This window comes from Mycteria americana, chromosome 8, assembly GCF_035582795.1.
Source record: "Mycteria americana isolate JAX WOST 10 ecotype Jacksonville Zoo and Gardens chromosome 8, USCA_MyAme_1.0, whole genome shotgun sequence".
Lineage (NCBI taxonomy): Eukaryota > Metazoa > Chordata > Aves > Ciconiiformes > Ciconiidae > Mycteria > Mycteria americana.
In genome coordinates, this window is record NC_134372.1 from 47,426,288 (window position 1) to 47,445,340 (window position 19,053).

General features: G+C 49.6%; 1 protein-coding gene, 1 long non-coding RNA gene and 1 other non-coding gene across 3 annotated transcripts; 1 reads left to right on the forward strand and 2 right to left on the reverse strand.

Annotated features, from left to right (window-relative positions):
• Window positions 1-333: 333 nt before the first annotated feature.
• TRNAM-CAU (transfer RNA methionine (anticodon CAU)) lies at window positions 334-406 on the reverse strand. Its single transcript has one exon. It is a non-coding gene; the product is annotated as a tRNA-Met (tRNA).
• Window positions 407-8,392: 7,986 nt separating this feature from the next.
• On the forward strand, window positions 8,393-18,155 carry MAP1LC3B (microtubule associated protein 1 light chain 3 beta). The gene is made up of 4 exons (XM_075510974.1): window positions 8,393-8,540; window positions 11,420-11,475; window positions 13,978-14,084; window positions 16,203-18,155. The coding sequence occupies exons 1-4, from the start codon at window positions 8,501-8,503 to the stop codon at window positions 16,375-16,377; spliced, it is 378 nt and encodes a 125-aa protein (XP_075367089.1). The 5' UTR covers window positions 8,393-8,500; the 3' UTR covers window positions 16,378-18,155.
• LOC142414089 (uncharacterized) lies at window positions 17,377-18,922 on the reverse strand. The gene is made up of 2 exons (XR_012776972.1): window positions 18,607-18,922; window positions 17,377-18,380 (listed from the first exon to the last, which is right to left on the reverse strand). It is a non-coding gene; the product is annotated as an uncharacterized LOC142414089 (long non-coding RNA).
• Window positions 18,923-19,053: the final 131 nt, after the last annotated feature.

Sequence of the window (19,053 nt, forward strand, 5' to 3'; positions counted from 1 at the left end):
CCGCCCGGCGCCGCCAATCGGCGCCGCCTCCGCCGCCAACGGACGTTCCGCGGCCGTTGTCCCGCCTCCCCGACACAACCGGCAGCGGGAGGCCGCGCCCGCCGGGGCGGCGCGCCCCCTAGCGTGCGGGGGGACCCAGCGCCTGGCGGGGGGCCGGCGGAGGGGTGCCCGTGTCCGGTAACGGCGTGCGCTGCAGCCCGCTGCCAGCCCTGTGGGGCTCGCCCCCGCCGCCCCGGTCCCGCCCCTGCTGCAATTCCGTTAAAAAAAAATATATTCCTTTCCCTGGGAAGCTCCTGGCCGCCCGCGGGAGGAGGAAAAGGAGGAAACCACTGCTGCCCCGTGTGAGGATCGAACTCACGACCTTCAGATTATGAGACTGACGCGCTACCTACTGCGCTAACGAGGCTCCTCGGAAAACAGCCCCCCGCGCAGAGCCCTTCTCCCGGCCCCCGGCCGTCCGTCGCCCCCCCCCCCCCCCCCCCCCCCGGGATCTTCCCGGTGCTCGCACCCTGTTAATGCTATTCCTTGGGGTGCTGCCTGAGAAACCTCGTTTCTTTGCAAATGGCTCCTTTCCTGCAGGAGATACCTAGAGGTTTTTTTGCAAATTTATTCTTTTCCCATGCTTTTCTGCAAGACAGACCTGACATTTTTTGCAAATGGCTCCTCTTTCCCAGGCTGTTCTGCAAAACAGCTGCATTGCTGAAAGAGTCCTTCGGGGTTCCTCAACGTCCTCATCCAGCTCCGCTGGCCAGGCACGGGCTGTGAGGGCTGCATTGACAACACGCTCGCAAATAAATCAAGTTGTTTCCACATAATTACAAAAATTCAAGCCAACCTCATTTGCCTCTCTGCTGTGAAGAGTCGCTGTTCAGCTGGGATTTCTGCAGCGAAATGAACTCCGTGCGTTCGCTGAAGTGCTCAGCAGAAGAGAGTCCCCTGCAATGTCGGCAGAAGTGCTGCCCTGAATCCTAATCAACAGGCCTCACCCTCAGCGAGGGTCTCAAGGCAGCAGTCACCATGACAATCAAGCTACAGATACCTACATTGGAAGAAGACAGGAAAACAGACATTTAATTGATGCAGGAAGTCTCCAAAACTCGCCCACAAGAATCACTGTAGGAAAGCTGTTTGCCTGCAGAGTGAGCAACCGGCAGAAGATGAAGGAGGAATAGACCTTTGGACATCAGTCCCACCAGACAAGAAGACATGTCTGGGTTCCCTTGGACAGCCCGAGGATTTCGCCAAGGGTCTAGTGGGCAGCTCTTGCTGTCACTGGGACAATACCGTGATTTCCAAGGATCCGGCTGGCCGTGCATTCGGGACGATCAGATGATGAGTCCAGGCTGCGAGGCTTCTGGTACAAACAAAATTGCTACAACCACAAGATGAGTAAACGCACGGCTTCTTACAGCCTGAACTGCTGCATTCCTCCCTCCAACGCTGCCGGCGTGCAGAATGAGGATGTCATTTTTAACAGCATGCTAATCCTTCGGGGCTTCAGTGACGGATGAGTTTAGTGCCCACAATTCTGATTAAATTAAGAAAAGCTGCTCCAAGCATCTAAAACAAGGCACGTGGACAATGAGTCACCTAAACCGAACATCAATTGTTTGGAAATATGTCTGTAGCTGTTTTCCACCTGTATTGAATCACACGGTTTTTCCCTCACGTTACCTTATGCTCAGCTGGGACTCAAAGTTTCTGACACAGCTCTAGAAGGCCTTCTCATGCCTGTTTGTTTAGGAACTGATGGATTCATGGAGAGGACAGGAAAAGTACTGATGGCAAGGATTTTTGTGTGAATGAAACAAAAGATGTCCTTGGTGACATTGCCTTGAGCAGAAACTCAGCAGTCTACAGCACACACATGCGTTTCCCTCTTTTGCATTTTCTATTTTTATCTGGACTTTCTTCTTTCTCCTTTTCCTCTGAATGCTCCCGCTGTGCCTAATCACCCTACAACCTTCTCTCCCTTTCCTTCACCCACCTGACCCCTATAACCTTATCCCACAGCCTTGGCTCCACGGATGCTGAGCCACTGGGTCCTGCTCCATCCCTCAGTGATCAGACTCTCCCCCTGGCCCACTGACCCCCTTTCCAGTCCAACCCAGCAGAAGGCAGGACAGCCCATCATAAATCTATGCCAATTCCCACAGAGCTCCATCGCCCCATGCCCGTTCCCTCCAGATTAAGAGGAAGAAGGGGAAAAGTCTGTCCGGCTGAAAGGCAGTGCCCACCTCCACGATGCACTGATATCGCCCGTCAGGGATCAAAGCCCAGCAAAGCCAGAGGCAACGTGACAAGCCCTGTAGGCTCTCAGTGCTCGGGGTGACCACATTTCCCCTTCCCATGGAGCAGAGTGGGGGAATCCCAGCCTTTCATCACATTAGAGAGGAGAAACAATCATTGTCTCCACTCCAAGTTTCAAGACCCAGACAGAAAAGTTTTCCAGTGCTGTTCTTGCAGAGCATCGCACAATAGTTACAAGCAGAGAGTTTGGAGGCTGGGCACAGGGAAGCTCCTTGGGGCCCAGAAGGCAGAGAGCTGGTGCAGAACGCGGTGCTTATAACTGAACGGAACTTACAACTTCAGCGTTTACCACCCTGTCATCAGACTACAAAACTGACACTTGCTCCTCTAAGTTACTGAACCCATTATCTGAATCTACCAAGCTTTATTTGTGACGATAGGGAAAACAGTAAAAGCGCGTTATCATCATCTCCCATCCCTCTGTGGTGCTACCAAGTGTCTGAGCACCTTTCTTTGTAAACATCACCAGAGTAATAGCCCAGAGCTTTCCAGTCCTGCTGTTTCAGGCAGGCAGCTTGCAGCCATTACCACAGGGCTCTTGAAAAAGGATGTACCGAAAGGGGAAATTTTATTGTTTTATTTCCCTTCAGCAATTAAGGAGCTGATGCAGCTCTCGCTATAGTCAATTAGTCTTCACGCTCGCTCTAAAGGGCTTTGGATTGGTCCCAAAGTTAGTGTCCTCATTTTCTGTAATCCTGGAAGGGTTTACGCCTTCCCAGCCTCTGAGCGGGGATGAGCCAGCTGATGGCATATCCAGCCAATTATAACCTGAACGGCTAGGAGAGAATTATTTATTTTCCATTTGGCAACAGGGACAGAAAAGTATGGCCAGGCAGGCCAAGACAGATGAACAAACCCTCTTTGCCACACAAAGTATTTGCAGCATGTTTTTTTGGCATAAGCCTGCAATGCGATTTCTGCTTTGTAATAAGCATCGCTGGAGCAGGACACTTTGAGGAGAGAATATTTCAAGAGAAAGACCAAAGAATTTTGCTTTGGTTTTTGTGATGTACGTATTCTCATCTCAGATATTCTTTTCTTGCTATTTTAAGCTGGAAAAGAGCTCTTCTCATCCTGGTTTTAGTATTTCCCACCTTCTTCCTTTCTGTCTGGACATTGATCTCAGCAGATATTGCAGGATGAACTGATCAGTGGACAGACTGGGCTCTTCAGGGAAAATGCAGAGCGCTGCAGAAAATGCTGCTGATGACTCAGGAAGTGTTTTGCATCCTTCTGCTTTAGAGCTGAGCTCAGTGCCCTCTCTTTATGAAAGAAGGTACGGTCTTTCTTCAACATACTGTCCTTGCAATGAGATATTAGTCGATCTAATGGCCAGCTGTGGTCATGAGTGCTGGGGGTCACCGAAGGCTTTATAGCACTTCTACAAGAAGCAGTTGTTGTTCTTTCTGCTCTGGCCACGGTCCAGCCTGAACACTTTTCATTGTGCCCAACACCTCTGGCAGCTCAGTTCGCAGGAGCATTATCCTGTCCAGGACAGATCACGGGACAGGCGGTCAGGTGTTCGAGGTGCTGTTACTGGTTCGGCTGCTGAGCAATGGTTGTGCAATCACAGGCAGCTCACTGAACCTCTGCACGCCTCAGTTTCTCATGATGTAAATAAGGAGAGTGTTTACTGAAGCCACAGGCTACGTAGTACTTGGTTAATATTTGAATATGTGTGGAATTGCTTAAATCCTAGGAATATTAAAAATCAGTGGCAGACTTTGTTGCATGCTGTATCATTCCACAATTTCCCTGCTACGCCGCCCGCACTCGCACTGTTGTTACTGCTTGCCGAGAGGTTACGGATCTTTTTGAGTGAAAGGCAGCACATAAACATAAGTTATTGTTGCTTACACCGACTGATTTACTGTGTTTCCTTGTGAAACCAATGTCTCCTGTTTAAAACTTGATCCTGAAGCCAACAGATGTTTGCTGGAACAGCAGCAGCAGCAGTAACTGATGTCAGGTTTACGGTACATAGCAAAGATGTCTTGGGCAATACTTCTTGCAGGGGGAGTGCAATGAGTTTTTGGGCAAACATTCTAAGAAAATGATGGGTTTGTGATGACATTGCATACATCTGTGTGTTAGTTTGGATTTACCATCCAGAAAAGCATCTGCCTAATAATCTCAAAAGCGTTCTATTCCAAAAGTCTTGTGAAATAGGTAGCCAGATAGAGGAGAGGGACAGTGTTAGTGTTCCCGCTGAGGGACAGGCTCATCTGTTGTTGACCTCAGAGAAAACCCACCCAGGGAAAATGTTCTGCGAGAGGTTCCTTTAGTTTCACTTTTCTCAAATTACACTTTTATATCCCCACAAAAGAGAGATATTTTGTCATTCTCATCACTTCTTGCTAGACTTCTCCTAACTCAGAAGGTGACTTCCGCAGAGAAATTTGAAGTTTGGGAATTTGTTCATAGGGTAGTCACCATCTTAAGACAAATTTAAGAGTAAAACTTCTCAGAAGAGTTATTTTAAGTCATTGCAAACAACTCACTACAATCTGATTCTATCGGAAAATCTCCAATAGCAGCTGGGTAATGGCTGCACACTGTGTTAAAAAAATCAAGGCCCACATTGATCTTTAGCTGAGCTAGATCAATAAGGACAATTCATGAGAAACTAACTGAGGGAAGGTATTTTTGATTCAGGTTTAAATGCAAGTTAGTCTCAGCACAGTGTCCTTCCTTTTATTTTATGGGGGTTTTCTCTCCGTGTTTCTGGTGAATTTAATACCGCTGACAGCTGCTGAGCTAACAGCCCTGGACACTGAAGTGCTGTCTTCCAGCAAGGGTGTAGCACTGCAGAGGAATAGCTTTGTCTGTTCACTGTAAAAAGCCTTTTCAGTGCTGTTGTGCCAGAGAAATGAGAGGCTGGTTTGTAATTCTGATTGTGAAATACCCTCACTTTGCTGTGAAGCAGCTCATGTGGAAAAAAATAGGAAAAGTGGGAGTTTTTCCCCAGGGAAATGCTGTAAATATCGGCTGGGGTTTGGAGTCACCATTCATACTGGCTTTTTAATGAAAAAAGCCCCAACCTTCTGGAAGATATAACAGTTGGGAAAGCCTGGCTTTTCTTTACTTCACACTTAAGATTTAGTATATCCTGCTGTGTAGGGTACAGACACGAGGATCTGAGCTGGAATCTAAACCCAGCTTGTGCTCTAACCTGCTTTGTAAGTTTGGGCAAATCACATCTCTTTTGCTTCATGAAAAACTAGGGCTGACAGTGTAAGAGATTATTTACCCCATCCTTCTCCCTGAGGTAAGAACAATTCTCCTTAAACTGTTCAGAACATATGTTTTACTAATTTCTTGTTAAATAAAAGTATCCGATGATGACTATTCCACTGCTTTCCTAGGCAATTTGTTGCAGTGCTCAACTATTCTTACCCTTAACCCAACATCTAATTTCTATCGCCTTTTCCAAGATGTAAGCTCATTATTTCTTGTCCTAGACTCACTGCATGCAGAGAAGAGCTAATTCCCTCCTGCTCTGCAGCAACCTTTTGCATATTTGAAGATGATATAATGTCTCCTTTCAGTTACGTCTTCTTCAGACTAAATGCTTTGCAAAGTGTTCTAAGACTAGAATGAAAATGCTCTGCGGGCTAGATTTTTAAAGGGCTCTGTTCCAGCGTAGTCACTAAGTTTGAAGCAAAAGCATTTTCAAAAGCAGCATTTTCTCACTAGGGGTGGAGAATCGTGCTTAGGCAGAGCTGGTCCCAAAGGCTATGTCCATGCTGTCATTCCAACTGCGCCTAACACCTTTCTCAAATCCAGACTCGCCAACTGTCTGTACTGTCGACACGCAGACATAAGCGAAGGCTGAGCTGAAGAGGGAAAGGTCAAGCGAGTCTCGGTGTGGATCTAAGTTTTCCTTCTCACAGTCTCTGCAGATTATTCATGAGCGGAATATGTGATAGCCCAGCCTGTCAGCAGATACTCTGATTGTGGCTCTTCCTAAGCACCATATGGATGCTTTCAGCCTGAGCTGCAGCCCTGCTAACAGTTGGTAGTGTGGATGAAAACCGCACGACACGCAGCACTCGGTATTGTCGGCCCTGCCACCGGGGCTCACCCGCACACCCCAAAACCAACGCTACGCGGTTTCACCGGGGCTAGTCCTCCTGCCCGCAGCCACACAGCCCGCGGCAGCCCCTGAGATACAATTCTGAGAGCGCGGCGGGATTTCCTTAGCCCAGAAAATGTATTTTTTACAAGGCATTCATTTAAATAAGAAAGAATTCTGTTGAAACAGAAATTTGGGATTGCTAGTTTACGTTTCAGATGTATCAGCCTTCTGATGATCATCCACTATGTCTCACCTGCTGTCTCTGGACAGTGATGTGATGGATAGAGCATTCATAGACCTTCGGGCTGTTTTCGTTTCCTTGGTTAGTCACATCTTTAATGGTCTCATCCTATAATTATACAGCCACCGGAACCGTATGACCCTGCATCACAAAATGAGGTAACGAACCCTCATTCCAGCATGTGAGCGCAGCATCACTCTAACTTCAATGCATCGTTCCACCCCAAAAAAATGCAAAACCCCTGATGATCTCTAAGCTGGTTAGAAACTGTTCCTCCTCCTTCTACTTTCCTTTCGATACGGACACCGTCGTCTGCAACTCCCTGTCCCTTCAGCTGCAGAAGTTGGATTGTACAGTGAGATTGTGTAGCCTTATAGCTGCAAAATCACTCTTATATTTCAAAACATGGTGCCGGGAACATATGTGAGAGAAAGAGAAAGAAAGGCAGCTGAAAGTCTACAGCCAACAGCTTGTGTCAGAAAGCTGCTAAAGGAGGAAACAGTTGGGCATTTTTAATCGCGGCACGGTATCTGCAGGATGAACGTGAGCAAACTTGGCTTGCGACTGAAATTGTTTGCGATCTAATCAATTCCTGACAATCGGCATGAGCCCAGGTGGTGGGCTTCCAAGTGAATTGGAACACCTGCCCCTAAAATTTGTTCCCCGAACGTAAACTTTGTCACGGCCTCCTCGTACTCATGTCTATGTGTGCTGAAGGCAAACTGAAGGCAAATCATTAAACTTGCACCCCTGCATGGAGGCAAAGTCGCTTAAGAGCACATGTTGTTGAGGGAGACATGGTACGTGGTAGGCCACTCTCAGGTGGCCGTGGCTGGGTGTTGCTGAGGGGGAACATGGCAGGGCTCTCTGAGGCGGCCACGGCTGTGTGTTGCTGAGAGGGGGACATGTCAGGGTGCTCCAAGGTGGCCATGGCCATGTGTCGCTGAGGCAGGACACTGGCAGGGCACTCTGAGGTGGCCATCACTATGCATTGCCGAGGGTGGCCACTGGCAGGGCGCTCTGAGGTGGCTATGGCTGTGTGTTGCTGAGGGGGAACATGGCAGGGCTCTCTGAAGCAGCCATGGCCATGTGTCGCTGAGGGTGGCCACTGGCAGGGCACTCTGAGGCAGCCATGGCCCTATGTCACTGAGGGTGGCCACTGGCAGGGCACTCTGAGGTGGCCATGGCTGTCTTTCGCTGAGGGTGGACATGGCAGGGCACACTGAGGCAGCCATGGCCGTGTGTCGCTGAGGGTGGCCATGGCAGGGCACTCTGAGGCAGCCATGGCCCTATGTCACTGAGGGTGGCCACTGGCAGGGCACTCTGAGGTGGCCATGGCTGTCTTTCGCTGAGGGTGGACATGGCAGGGCACACTGAGGCAGCCATGGCCGTGTGTCGCTGAGGGTGGCCATGGCAGGGCACTCTGAGGCAGCCATGGCCCTATGTTGCTGAGGGTGGCTGTGGTGGGGTGCTCTGAGGTGGCCATGGCTGTCTTTCGCTGAGGGTGGCCACTGGCAGGGCACGCTGAGGCAGCCATGGCCGTGTGTCGCTGAGGGGGGACATGGCAGGGCTCTCTGAGGCAGCCACGGCTGCGTGTGGCCGAGGAGGACCATGGCAGGGCACTGAGGCGGCGATGGCTGTGCACCCCGCGGGACCAAGCCCCGGGCCAGCCGGGGAGGCGGCGGGCGGTCCGCCCCGCCACACTCAAGATGTCGGCGTCGCCGCGGCGGTGCCCGCCCCGCCGTGACGCGCGCTGTCAGCTGACGGCGGAGTCGCCGGTGGCGGCGGCGGGGGGCGGGCGCCGGCACTCGGAGTTGTCCGCCGCTGCCGCGCAGAGCCGCCGCCGGGCCTGAGGCCGAGCCGTCGCCGCCATGCCCTCGGAGAAGAGCTTCAAGCAGCGCCGCACCTTCGGTGAGCTCCCCGGGAAGGGACGCGGCGGGGCAGGGTCGCTGACAGGGCCCGCCGGCTACCCCGGCCGCCCTCCGGGCCTCGTCGCTCGGCGGGCGGGCCGCGGGGGCGGCTGGCGGGGCAGGCCGACGGCGGCTGCCCTCGCTGCGGGGCGGGGGGAATCGGCGAGGCGGGGCGGGGGACAGATCTCGTTAGGAGCCGCGGAGATCCCCGCGCCGGCCAGGCCGGGGCCGGCTCCTGCTGACAGCGGGGGTCCGCGGCCGGAGCGGGCCCGGCCGCCCTGCCCCAGTCACCGTCGACGCCGTGCCGCTCCGCCGAGGGCTGCGCCGGTGTCCCCGGCTGCCGGGGCCGAAGGGAGATCGCCGCCTGCTCGGGGCTGAAATGGAAATAAACCCCGGCTCGGCCTCCGCTCTGCTGCGCGGCCGTGGGGCTTGTTCCGCCCCGGCAAGGCGGGCGAGCCTCGGCGCTGTGGGGCGAGAGCCTGGAAGTTTGGGCCGGGGGTCTTCTTTGGGTGTCCGGGGGGGTGAGCGAGGTGTGGAGGTGGGTGGCAGTGCTGCGCCGAGGTGGTGAGCGCCGTGCCGCCTTGGGAGAGGAGCTTGGGGTGGGGAGATCGCCTCTCTACATCATCCATTATCGACTGCAAAATTCCCAGGAGCCTGGAAACATCCCTTTGCGTTGCGTGCCAGGAGCTGGGCCTGCCCTCCCCTCCCGACGTGTCTGCTCAGTGTCCGGCTCCATCTGCGCTATTGACAGGAGAATTAAGCTCCACTTGCAGTTTGGTACTTGGTGCGGTGCGAGGAATTCTCCACCCGGGGGGCTGGGATGTAAGCCTCCTGTCTCTAGTTATTGAAAACTAGCAAGGCATCGAAAAGAGCTGTGTAATGATGGCTGGGGAAATGAGATTAGTCTCTTTCTAGAAGGAACAGCCTTGATAGAGAGGTGCCAACCCTTCTTTCTGTGCTTAGGATGGGACCAAAGCAATCAAAGAGCTCAGTATCTGTTCATGTGTGTCAATGAGGTAGGCTGAAATGCTCCGAGGGTAACAAGAACTGGCAGCATAACCTATTTCTGCATGAACTATAAAATCCCGTACGTAAAATGGAATTGGTGGAAGCAATTGATCCAGATTTTCTTTTCCTTCTGCCTTTGGGTTCAAGTCAAGCTGCTTAAGAGAGCTTTCTGGCGTGCCCACCCTTGCCTTTGCTGTTCTGTTAAATGTAAGCTGTTCTCCGCATTGAAGAGGACAGAGTTTTGATCTAACAGAGTCTGTGTTTAAGCTGCCCCTTTTCTTCGAGTCTTCCAAAACTGTTGTTGACCCCATTGCCTGTCAGCAGCCTCTGTTGCAGGTATTAAGTTGAGCTAGGATGGCAGCCAAGCAGTTGCCACTGCAACTAATGTCGTCAGAGAACAGTGTTTATCTGTGGCTGACTGAAGCCTGATTTTGAACACGCCATATACAATAATCTCAATGATTTGTCCCATTTATGTTCCTTCTACTCCAAGGAGTTCTGCTGAATAACACTGCTGTGAACAAACCTGTTTCAGCTGAAAGGTTAAACTTCTCTGTGCTTGCTAGGTTAACGGTTGGTCTCATTCACTCCCCGTATCTCTTGTGTTTCTGGTTAATCTTAAAAAGTATTTTAATTAGCTAGTAATCTCTGCCCTTGAAGTGTTAATGCTGGTCTGTAAGAGTGCGGCTTGGGCTGTGGGATGTGAAGCAGGATGGCTTTCAGGTTCTCGGTCTTGCAGTCAGGTGAAGGCTTTGCATACTCCTTGCCTTAGTTCTGCTTGATTCACGTCCAGCTTAAAACCGTGATTCACGTGAGTTGCATTTCCTTACTGGGCTCATAAAAAGGCACATGGATGTATTTCATGCACACAAACTTAATACGGACTAATGGAGAGCTGTGTGATGTTATTGCTGAGTGACGGAGAAGTAGTGTGTCCTGTGTATTAGCATACCAGCAATGAGTTGGGCTGACGGGTGCTGATCTAAGCTCTTCCTCTCCCATGAGCAGCACCTCTCCCTAGGTAGGTGTCTGTTAAAGCTGTGATGCAACACTAAATCTTCTCTCTGAGACGTGTTTGTAAGATGGAGTTGGCCTGGAAAGTCCCAACCCTCTGAAAAGAACTGCAGAGGTTAAAATTGAGTTCACTGAATCTGAAAGTAGGCAGGGTGTAAGCAGATGCAACTGCCTCTAAAAGCAACTGCGTCTGTTTACTTTGGCTCGGACATGTACTTTAGCCTGGTTTATAATATCTGTGCTATTAATATTTATGTCTGAGGAGAGGTGAACTTTATCCTGAAAACTGGCACAGAGAGCAATGAAATGTTTAGGTACACAAGAACCTACCAACAGCTTCTGCAACAATGGGTGTGGCATAATCAAAATAGAAAGCACTAATTCGGTAATGCTAGAACGCACGGCGTAAGCTGATGCTGCCAGGCTTCGGCTAGTCTTAGGTCTCAAGTAATTGTTGACAACTTCCTCTTCTGGGATCTCGCAGAAATAGTACAGGATATTTAGTCATGAACTTGGGTGGTGTAATTTGATGCCATAAATTTATGAGATTAAATGTCTGCTTTAGTGGGCAGAAAATGGAGGGGGGGGGTGTGGGAGGGTGCATCTCCTTTAACACTTTCTAGGAGTCCCAGGCAGTGTGCATGCAGTACTTGTCACCTTGGGTTAAAGAGCAAAGTATCATCTGTCAAAGGAGAGGTTTTTACTTGTGACAGTGCTGTCTGTTTGAAAACTGTTTTGCCTGAATTTGCTTTTGTGGCTTTTACTAACATGCAGTCCCCCTCTTCAGTGGTGGAGAAATAAAGTAATAACAGTATTCAGTGTGGATGTTTGAACAGGCTTTTTTTTAATCTCTTGCAGAGCAAAGAGTGGAAGATGTACGACTGATTCGAGATCAGCATCCAACTAAAATACCAGTAAGTCTGTTTCTTTTCATTTTTCACTTCAATTTCCAGTCTCATGTTCTTTCTAGTAGTTAGAAACCTGTAAAAGAGCTGTCCTGATGAGACCAAATTAAAATTTGGCTGTTCAGGGTCATTAAGCCTGGATTTCAGAAACATTCTCAAACTAGTAACCAGCAGTCAGTGTGATAGAGCAAGGTGCTAGCTGGGGACTGGAGGAAATGGGGTTTCCTGTGTTATCGAAGTTGCGCTTTGTAACTTCAAAGAAAACCACACCCCAGCTGAGCTCTGAGATTCTCCTGAGTGTTCAGCTCTTCTCATCTCAGTGTTTGTCTTCTCCAAAAGAAGAGTCTGCAAAGGCTAACCAAGAAGAATACACAGCAATGTAGAGACAGATATGGCTTTCGTCACCAATCTGTGCTGAGAAAGACAGAAACACTTGCCTCCTGGGAAACAGGGCTTTGCTTCAGGTCTCCAGAAATGCTGCTTGGCTGTCAAACCCCTCCACCTACTGTTGGGCCACCTCAAAGAAGGGATCAGCCCTCACTTTGTCACTCTTCTTTAGCTGGTCAGCTCCAAATGCTGCCTAATTTTTATTTTATTTTATTTATGGCATCCTCAGGGTTACAAATGCAAAGCAAAGCATCCTAGGAAGCAAAAGGCATGGGTTGTGATCTATTGCTGATGAGTTCTTCACAAGTGGTGGGCTTTTGTGTGACGGCTGTCACCGCAGTAAGCAACAAATGCAGCCATCCTTATGGCCATTTGGTGGAACAGGGAAAGTCTCAGGAGATCTTGGGGGGACAGAAGAGAGAACTTAATCGGACGCCTCAGCCGTTGGTTCTCAGTGATGAGAGCTGGTGACCCCTGTGAGTGGAAATTCTTCTGTGAACCAACTGCTTGCAAACTGTCTGCAGTTGCAATGCAAGTTCATAAACAGAAGCAGTTGTTGCCTCCATGTCAAATCGAAACCAGAAGGTTTTCAGTTTCCCTTTAGCTTTAAAGTACTTCATCTCGAAGCTGCTGCTGCTGGTTTACTATGCTGTTGGGCATGGGAACAAGTAATATTTTATAGCAGAGATTTTCTGACTTTTCTGGAACGTGCAGTTTTCCCAAAAGGCCCTTTCCTAACAAATCTGTTTCCTGACAGAAGATTGCTTTTTCACCCACCTTCACAGATCACTTAGCTGTAGTCCCCAACCTCTGTGACCACAGATTGAAAGCCATTGATTTATAGCAAAGCTCTCGTTTTAAGTCAGCCATGGACATATTACTAGCAAAAATTCAGAGGTACCTAAGCAACTTGCTGAAGATGCAATGATGCAAACTCACAACTATGGCAGAGGCCTGCTGGGATCCCTGGAGGCTTGCTGTGGTTGCCGGTCCATGTCCTAGCTTGAGTCACTGCCTCGTTATTATCATTAGCGGTTCTGGACGAGATAAGATGGCAATGTCACGCTAGATGGTAAATCCCTCCTGTCCTGTCAACATCCTTCATTTTGCTGTTGGAAATGTTATCTATTGGTTATGATCTACCTTTTTAAAAATAGTGTTGTTTTTTTTTCCAGAATGAGCCAGCATTTATTTAAACTGGTGTAAGGAAGTCTTTCTCTGATATAATTAAATTGGCCCAATATCTCTTCACCTGTGCAACTTTTGAATATCAACACAGCCAGACCCCGTGAGCATGGAAATGATCCAAGTGAATGGTGTCACGTAGCTACCGTTGATATAAAAACAACAAAACCCACATGGCTGTGCAAATGGGAGTGCACAAATTCTGAGATCATTTCTTAAAAGCAGGAACTATACACAGTTGCTGGGCAAGGTGCTACTTAAATTGGGAAATCTGCAATTTCCTTGTGAATTAAGTGGTTACTACATAACAATCTTGACAGAATTACTGGTTCCTAAGCATGCTGTCTTGAGATTAAGGAAGAGGAAATTCTCTCCTTTGAGGCTTTATAGCCTTCAAAAGTAGCTTTCTTTCGTGCATTAGAGTAACCATGGAAGGTGAATGGAATAGCATTACTGATCTGGAGGTGTAGTTCTTAGAAAGCGATGGCCTGAAACTGGAGACATTCTAGTGAAAACTGGTTCAGTTTGCAAACTTCCGTAGCAGCCCAAGCCCCTAGTCAGCCACTGTAACGTGTTAGAGGGAAGTGTGCTTTATCTTTTCCTGGGTTTCCTTGTTGCTGGGTAGTTCAGTGCTAGATTAAATGATTCCAACAAATGAACTGTTCTAGAACTGCACTGAAGCTGTGGATGTTTGCTGTTAAATCCCTGTTTGTTACCCCTTCGTGCAGTGACTCTTGCAAGCAGAACAAGAGGGGCAGGTGAAGATAACTAGAATTGTTCCTTTTCAGTTTTGAGGTACTGCATTCACAAGTGAAGGGAAATGGAGTTTAGCAGAAATGCTTGTACTTTGCTGTGTGTAAAATGGAAGGGGGAGATGAGGGTACCAGACACCGTTTCTGCCTTTCACATCTGCTCCTTTCTTTTTGTTTTTCTTTTTAGGTGATCATTGAAAGGTACAAGGGAGAGAAGCAGCTTCCAGTTTTGGATAAGACCAAGTTCCTGGTGCCAGATCATGTCAACATGAGCGAACTAATCAAAATTATCAGGTAGTATGCTGTGATTTCAGTGTAAGCTGCATCAGCCTCAGACTATGATTCTGTGTTAATTCCCCACCCGGTGTATGCATGTGGGAACTCTTAAATGGAAAATTCATCTAACGAGCGCTTGGTATCGTCACTAGGACAAATTCATGACATGGTGCTTTTCCTTTGGCTTTGCTGGAAAAAAACTCTGAAAAGAGCTGAGCTGGTAGTCTGCTTTCAAGGGGAATAACTGGTTCCCAGAGATGTAGGAGGGAGTGTGGGGCCGTGAATCCCTGTCTAACATGGGTGCTTCTGGCCCAGGGCCCCAGCGCTTCCTGCTTGGCTATTTTAGGATGCCTTCTTGGTGTTCTGCCTGGGAGTCCCTCTCCGGAGTGCCTGCCACTTCCCACCCACCGGAGGGGGAGTTTGGGCTCATAGCCAGAGCTCTGAGCTGTTGCTTAGGGTTGATGTTTGCATCCTTTGATCGTGAAATGAGGTTTCCCTCAATGACAGTGTTGAGGCCTGAAAAACACACGTTCAGACCAGTGTCTTTTTGTCCCAGCTGTTTGCACAGACTGTGGCTTGAGTACTGCTCCGCTCTGGTGCTTGAGCTTTCCTTACAAGAAAAGGCAAAGGGGAAGTAGCCATGGAGTGGAAGTTGTGTGGTCTAAAATTGCGGTCAGAAATTCTGCTAGAAGTGCGTTTCTCCTGGCTTAATGTCAAGAAGGAATATTTGATCAGTAAGAGATCTCAAGCGGTAAACTTGGAAGTTAGCAGCAAACGAGAGTTTGCTTTTTGTTGGTCACGGTGTAGCAGGGAGCTGGTTCTTGGAGGCCACAAGCTGTACAAACCGAGAGTTGTCCCACGTTTCCAAACAATTCCCTGCCTCAGAGGCTTGCACAGAAACTGTCTGTTGCAAGCAAATCCCAGCTCTTACATGAGTAAGAAAGTGAGATAGGGTTTGGGAAGCAGGAAATGGATTGCTCAAGTCTTCCAGAGTTTCTCATGAACATTAAAGGCCCTGGGCAAAAAGGTTAACAGCAAGATGAAGGATTTTCCCCACCTTTTTTCTTTGGCTTCATTGTTAATAGGTGACTTGGTACCAGCTGGACTTGGTCCTCAGCCAGCTCCTCTTGTGCGTAGCAAAGCCTGTCCTTCCCAACCCTCAGATGGCTGCTGCCTTCTCTCAGCCTGCTGCCTCTGGAGTGATCAGAGCTTGGTTTTGGAAGGGTCCCTTTCCCAGGCTGTGGCTGGGAGGCTAAATAAATCCTTGTTTCCAGCTGCTGCTGCCCCTCAGCAGCGAGCGGAAGCGGCAGGAAGCTCTTCTGATCTGTTGGTCTTTCCTTCTTTCTTTGGTTGCACCTCCACATGTCTGAGTTCCTCTTGCTTACTTGGTTTATGAAGTAGTAAGAGAGCTCCTCTCTGCAGACCTGCTTTCCAGTAGGCAGTTTAGCAGAAATACCTATTTCCCCCCAACCGGAGTGAACGATCCAAGGGAAACCCCGAAGTTAGATATTTACCGTGCCACGCACTCTGTGAAGTCTGTCGCGCTCTGCCCTTCCCGTGATGCTTCTCCTGGGAGGCAGGAGAAGAGAGGGGGCAAGATGCTCCAAAGGTTAAACGCAGGCTGTTACAGAGCTGCTGACAAAGTGAGTTTAAAAGGTCCAGGGCCTTCTCATGGAAGCTCTGCCTGTCCTCCCTCCCCGTCTTCACACGGATCTCTCAAGGTCAGCCTGGGTTTACATTTCCAGTGAGATGCTGTTGAGCTAAGCTGCAAGCCAAAGGTCCCGCAGGCCTGGTGTGTTTGCTGGTTGTGCAGGGATCATCCTGGCAAGGAGTACCTCTTCCTTCTCGCTTCGGTTTCACACCCTTCTGGAGCGTAGCTTTTCCAGTAAATAAGGGCTTCTGTCAGTAGATGTATTTGACTGGACTTAGTAGATGAATTTAACACAACTTGGAGGTGGGAAGCAAATGCCTTCTCCAGTGGCAGGGCTGCTTTGGGTGGGGACATCTTCCTGCAGTCAGTGGTGGTGGACTTTGTTTTGCCATCTGTCCTAAAGCCTTTGTTAACGTGAGTGGAAATGCATGGTCATCACTGTGAAACTCCTTCCCCCCTCCACTTCCCCAACCTCCCCCCAACAGGCGACGCCTGCAGCTGAACTCCAACCAGGCGTTCTTCCTCCTGGTGAACGGACACAGCATGGTGAGCGTTTCCACACCCATATCCGAGGTGTACGAGAGCGAGAAGGACGAGGATGGGTTCCTGTACATGGTGTACGCCTCTCAGGAGACTTTCGGAGTGCAATCTTCTGTCTAAGACACGCGAGCGGCTTCTAGCCTAGGATCTTGGTTTACCCTTGGCCATCACCCCCACTCTTCCCCACACACACCCCAGGGAAAGAAACGGATGTCACCTACGCTCTCAGTACCTTAGCATAGTCTTGCTTTAGCAGGTGTCTCATCTTACCTTGCCTTGTTTGTGACTATTAAACAGTACAGACGAGCACCTCCAGCTTTGAAACCTGCTGTAATATTCCACACAGGCACATTTACATTTCTGGACTTTATGAATGGAACCCAATTGTGCATGTGACAATTGCAAATGAAGGGACACTCGATTGACTTTTAACAAGCAAACAGGCACCAGGGAGGAGCTAACGTGTTTTGTGTGACAGTTTTTCTGGAAAATCTCCCTATGATTCCTTAAAAAAAAAACCTACTATTTTTTTTTTTAAATGGGAAGGCTTCTCATGAGAGCAAATACCTTTTAACGTTCCAAAGCGGAGCTTTGTCTTCTGCAGCTCGATGAGACTCGTGTCAGTGCTGCAGCCAGTTAAGGCAAGTGCTTGGGGTGAGCTGGGGGAGTACGACTCTTTTTGTCTCTGTTTTTTGTGGCACCGCAAACTTAGGAACGGTGCCAGTTTCTGAAATACTCATACCAAACACCGCAGCTTTATTGTAGTTTTAGGAAGTGTTTAACTGTAAAATACATACCTGGACAGGTAACACTGAAATAAACTCCAGTCTGTTATGAATTTCCAATCCTTGTGTGTTCAGTGAAACACTGTTGTTCATATAAGCTCGCTTCCAAAAGATCACCCCCCCCCCCAGCCCGGAGGTTTGCCGTTCCCTCGCCCGGCAGGGAGTCTGCTGGGAGAAGGTAGTGGAGGGACCCGCTGCCGGCACACGGGGCTGTCAGGATGCGTGCAGCCGGCCGCAGAGCGGGCTGCTGCAGTCTGAGACACGAGCAGTGCCCGTATCGCTCGCGGTCTTGGGAGCGCCGCCCGTCCCCGCCGTCTCCATCTGCACGGCAGGGCGGGTGCGTCGAAGCCCTCCGACGCGAGCGGGCGAACGGCTTTGTTTTACGCGCCTCCGTGCCGAACGTTGGACTCGGACGTGCCACTGGAATTACCAACCCGCACTGCCTAACCAGTCTGTCACTTGTTTTGCATGTTACCACCGAGGGGGGAGTCAGGGAGAACCGCTTTTAGAAGCAGCTCACGTCCAGGAGTTGCTGTTGAGAGTTGACGAACAAATGATTTTTTTTTCCCTCGCTGAAGTCTCCTGCCACTTGCATGGGGTTTGGAACATCTTGGTGTTACTACTGTCCTGAGCGGGAAGGCAGCCTGTGCAGAGGAAAGGTATCTCGTAGGACCTGTGTTTTTTCCTCTAGAGTCGTCGTCAAGTAAAGCGTAGCAGGATGAGATTACTCGTGTATATTATGTGTCTGTGAACTAACTACATCTGTTACTGGAAGCTAACTTACTATAACGGGGGAAAAAGAAGCAATACTACTGCGTCTTGGCACTCTAGCTCAATAAGGTGTACAATTTGTACCTACCTACACCTTTGCATGCATCTCGTTCACAATGCTTACTTCAGATTTTTTTTTTATTGTTCTTTGTGTTTTTACTGCAACGTAAACTTTTAAATGCAGCTTGTTCTATGTTTAGTTTTGTTCGTGTAAGAAATTGTTTAACTCATAACTGACAACCATACTTGTAATTACAACGTGATTGACTGATATTCCTGTACAAATGTTGCTTTTTTAAAATTAATACAGTGCTGATATGGATGGATTACATCCCAACTTCATTATGGCTCGTGTGGTTATTTCGAGACGGCTTTCTTAAATCGAATCTCTGCAGGGAGGGGCACGGAGAGGTCTGTTCCGCCTCTTCAGGACGCACAAGGTGGTGAACTAGGTCCTGCTGACGACGACTGGACACTTGTCCTGAACCCTCTGATATTGGTCGTCATTAACAACTCAAGAGAGGGAGCTACGCCCCTCCAGAGGGAGGAATTTCAGGTGTAATTGCCCTGTAAAACAGTTCTGCTCTCTAGACGGGCATGGACCGGGGCGCGCCTGCACACGGATGGGTTTCCATATCCCCGTTCTGTTTCTGCTCCTGCTCAACCCAACCTCTCCCTCACGGCTTCAGAATCCCCACGCTCTCACACGCAGGGCTCTGCTCCTCAGGAACGACCCCGGCAGGGGCCACAAAAGGTTTAAGGACGCAGTGAGCTGGCCGTTCCGTTTGCTTACCCAGACCTGTGGCTTCCTCTGCAGTCAGCGCGGACGTACCCTGCGTGAGGGGCGAGCCGGGGTGGCGGAGCGGAGCCCGGAGGCTCGGCTGCCGCGTTCCTGCGGGACGGGGCGCAAAGCCTCCCTGCTCGTCCTCCCTGCAACTCCTCCTTCCCTGTGAAATCAGGCAGGGGCTTGGGCAGGCAGCTGGAGCCAGGCCGCGGCAGTTCTCGGTAACAAACAGCGAGCGCAAACCCTTTCAGAGCAGCTCAGCCGGGAGCCGAGTCAAGGAGAGGAGAGCAATTGCGAGGACTGTAATAGAGCTGTGATTCACGAGCAGATGTCTGTGGGTGGAGAGACAGCAAAAGGAATAAAGGGAGTTAAAACAACCAAAAAAAAGTCCCTGGGAACTGCCACACTGGAGAAGCCCCCACACAGATGAAGCCCCTTTAAATTAAAAAAATACAA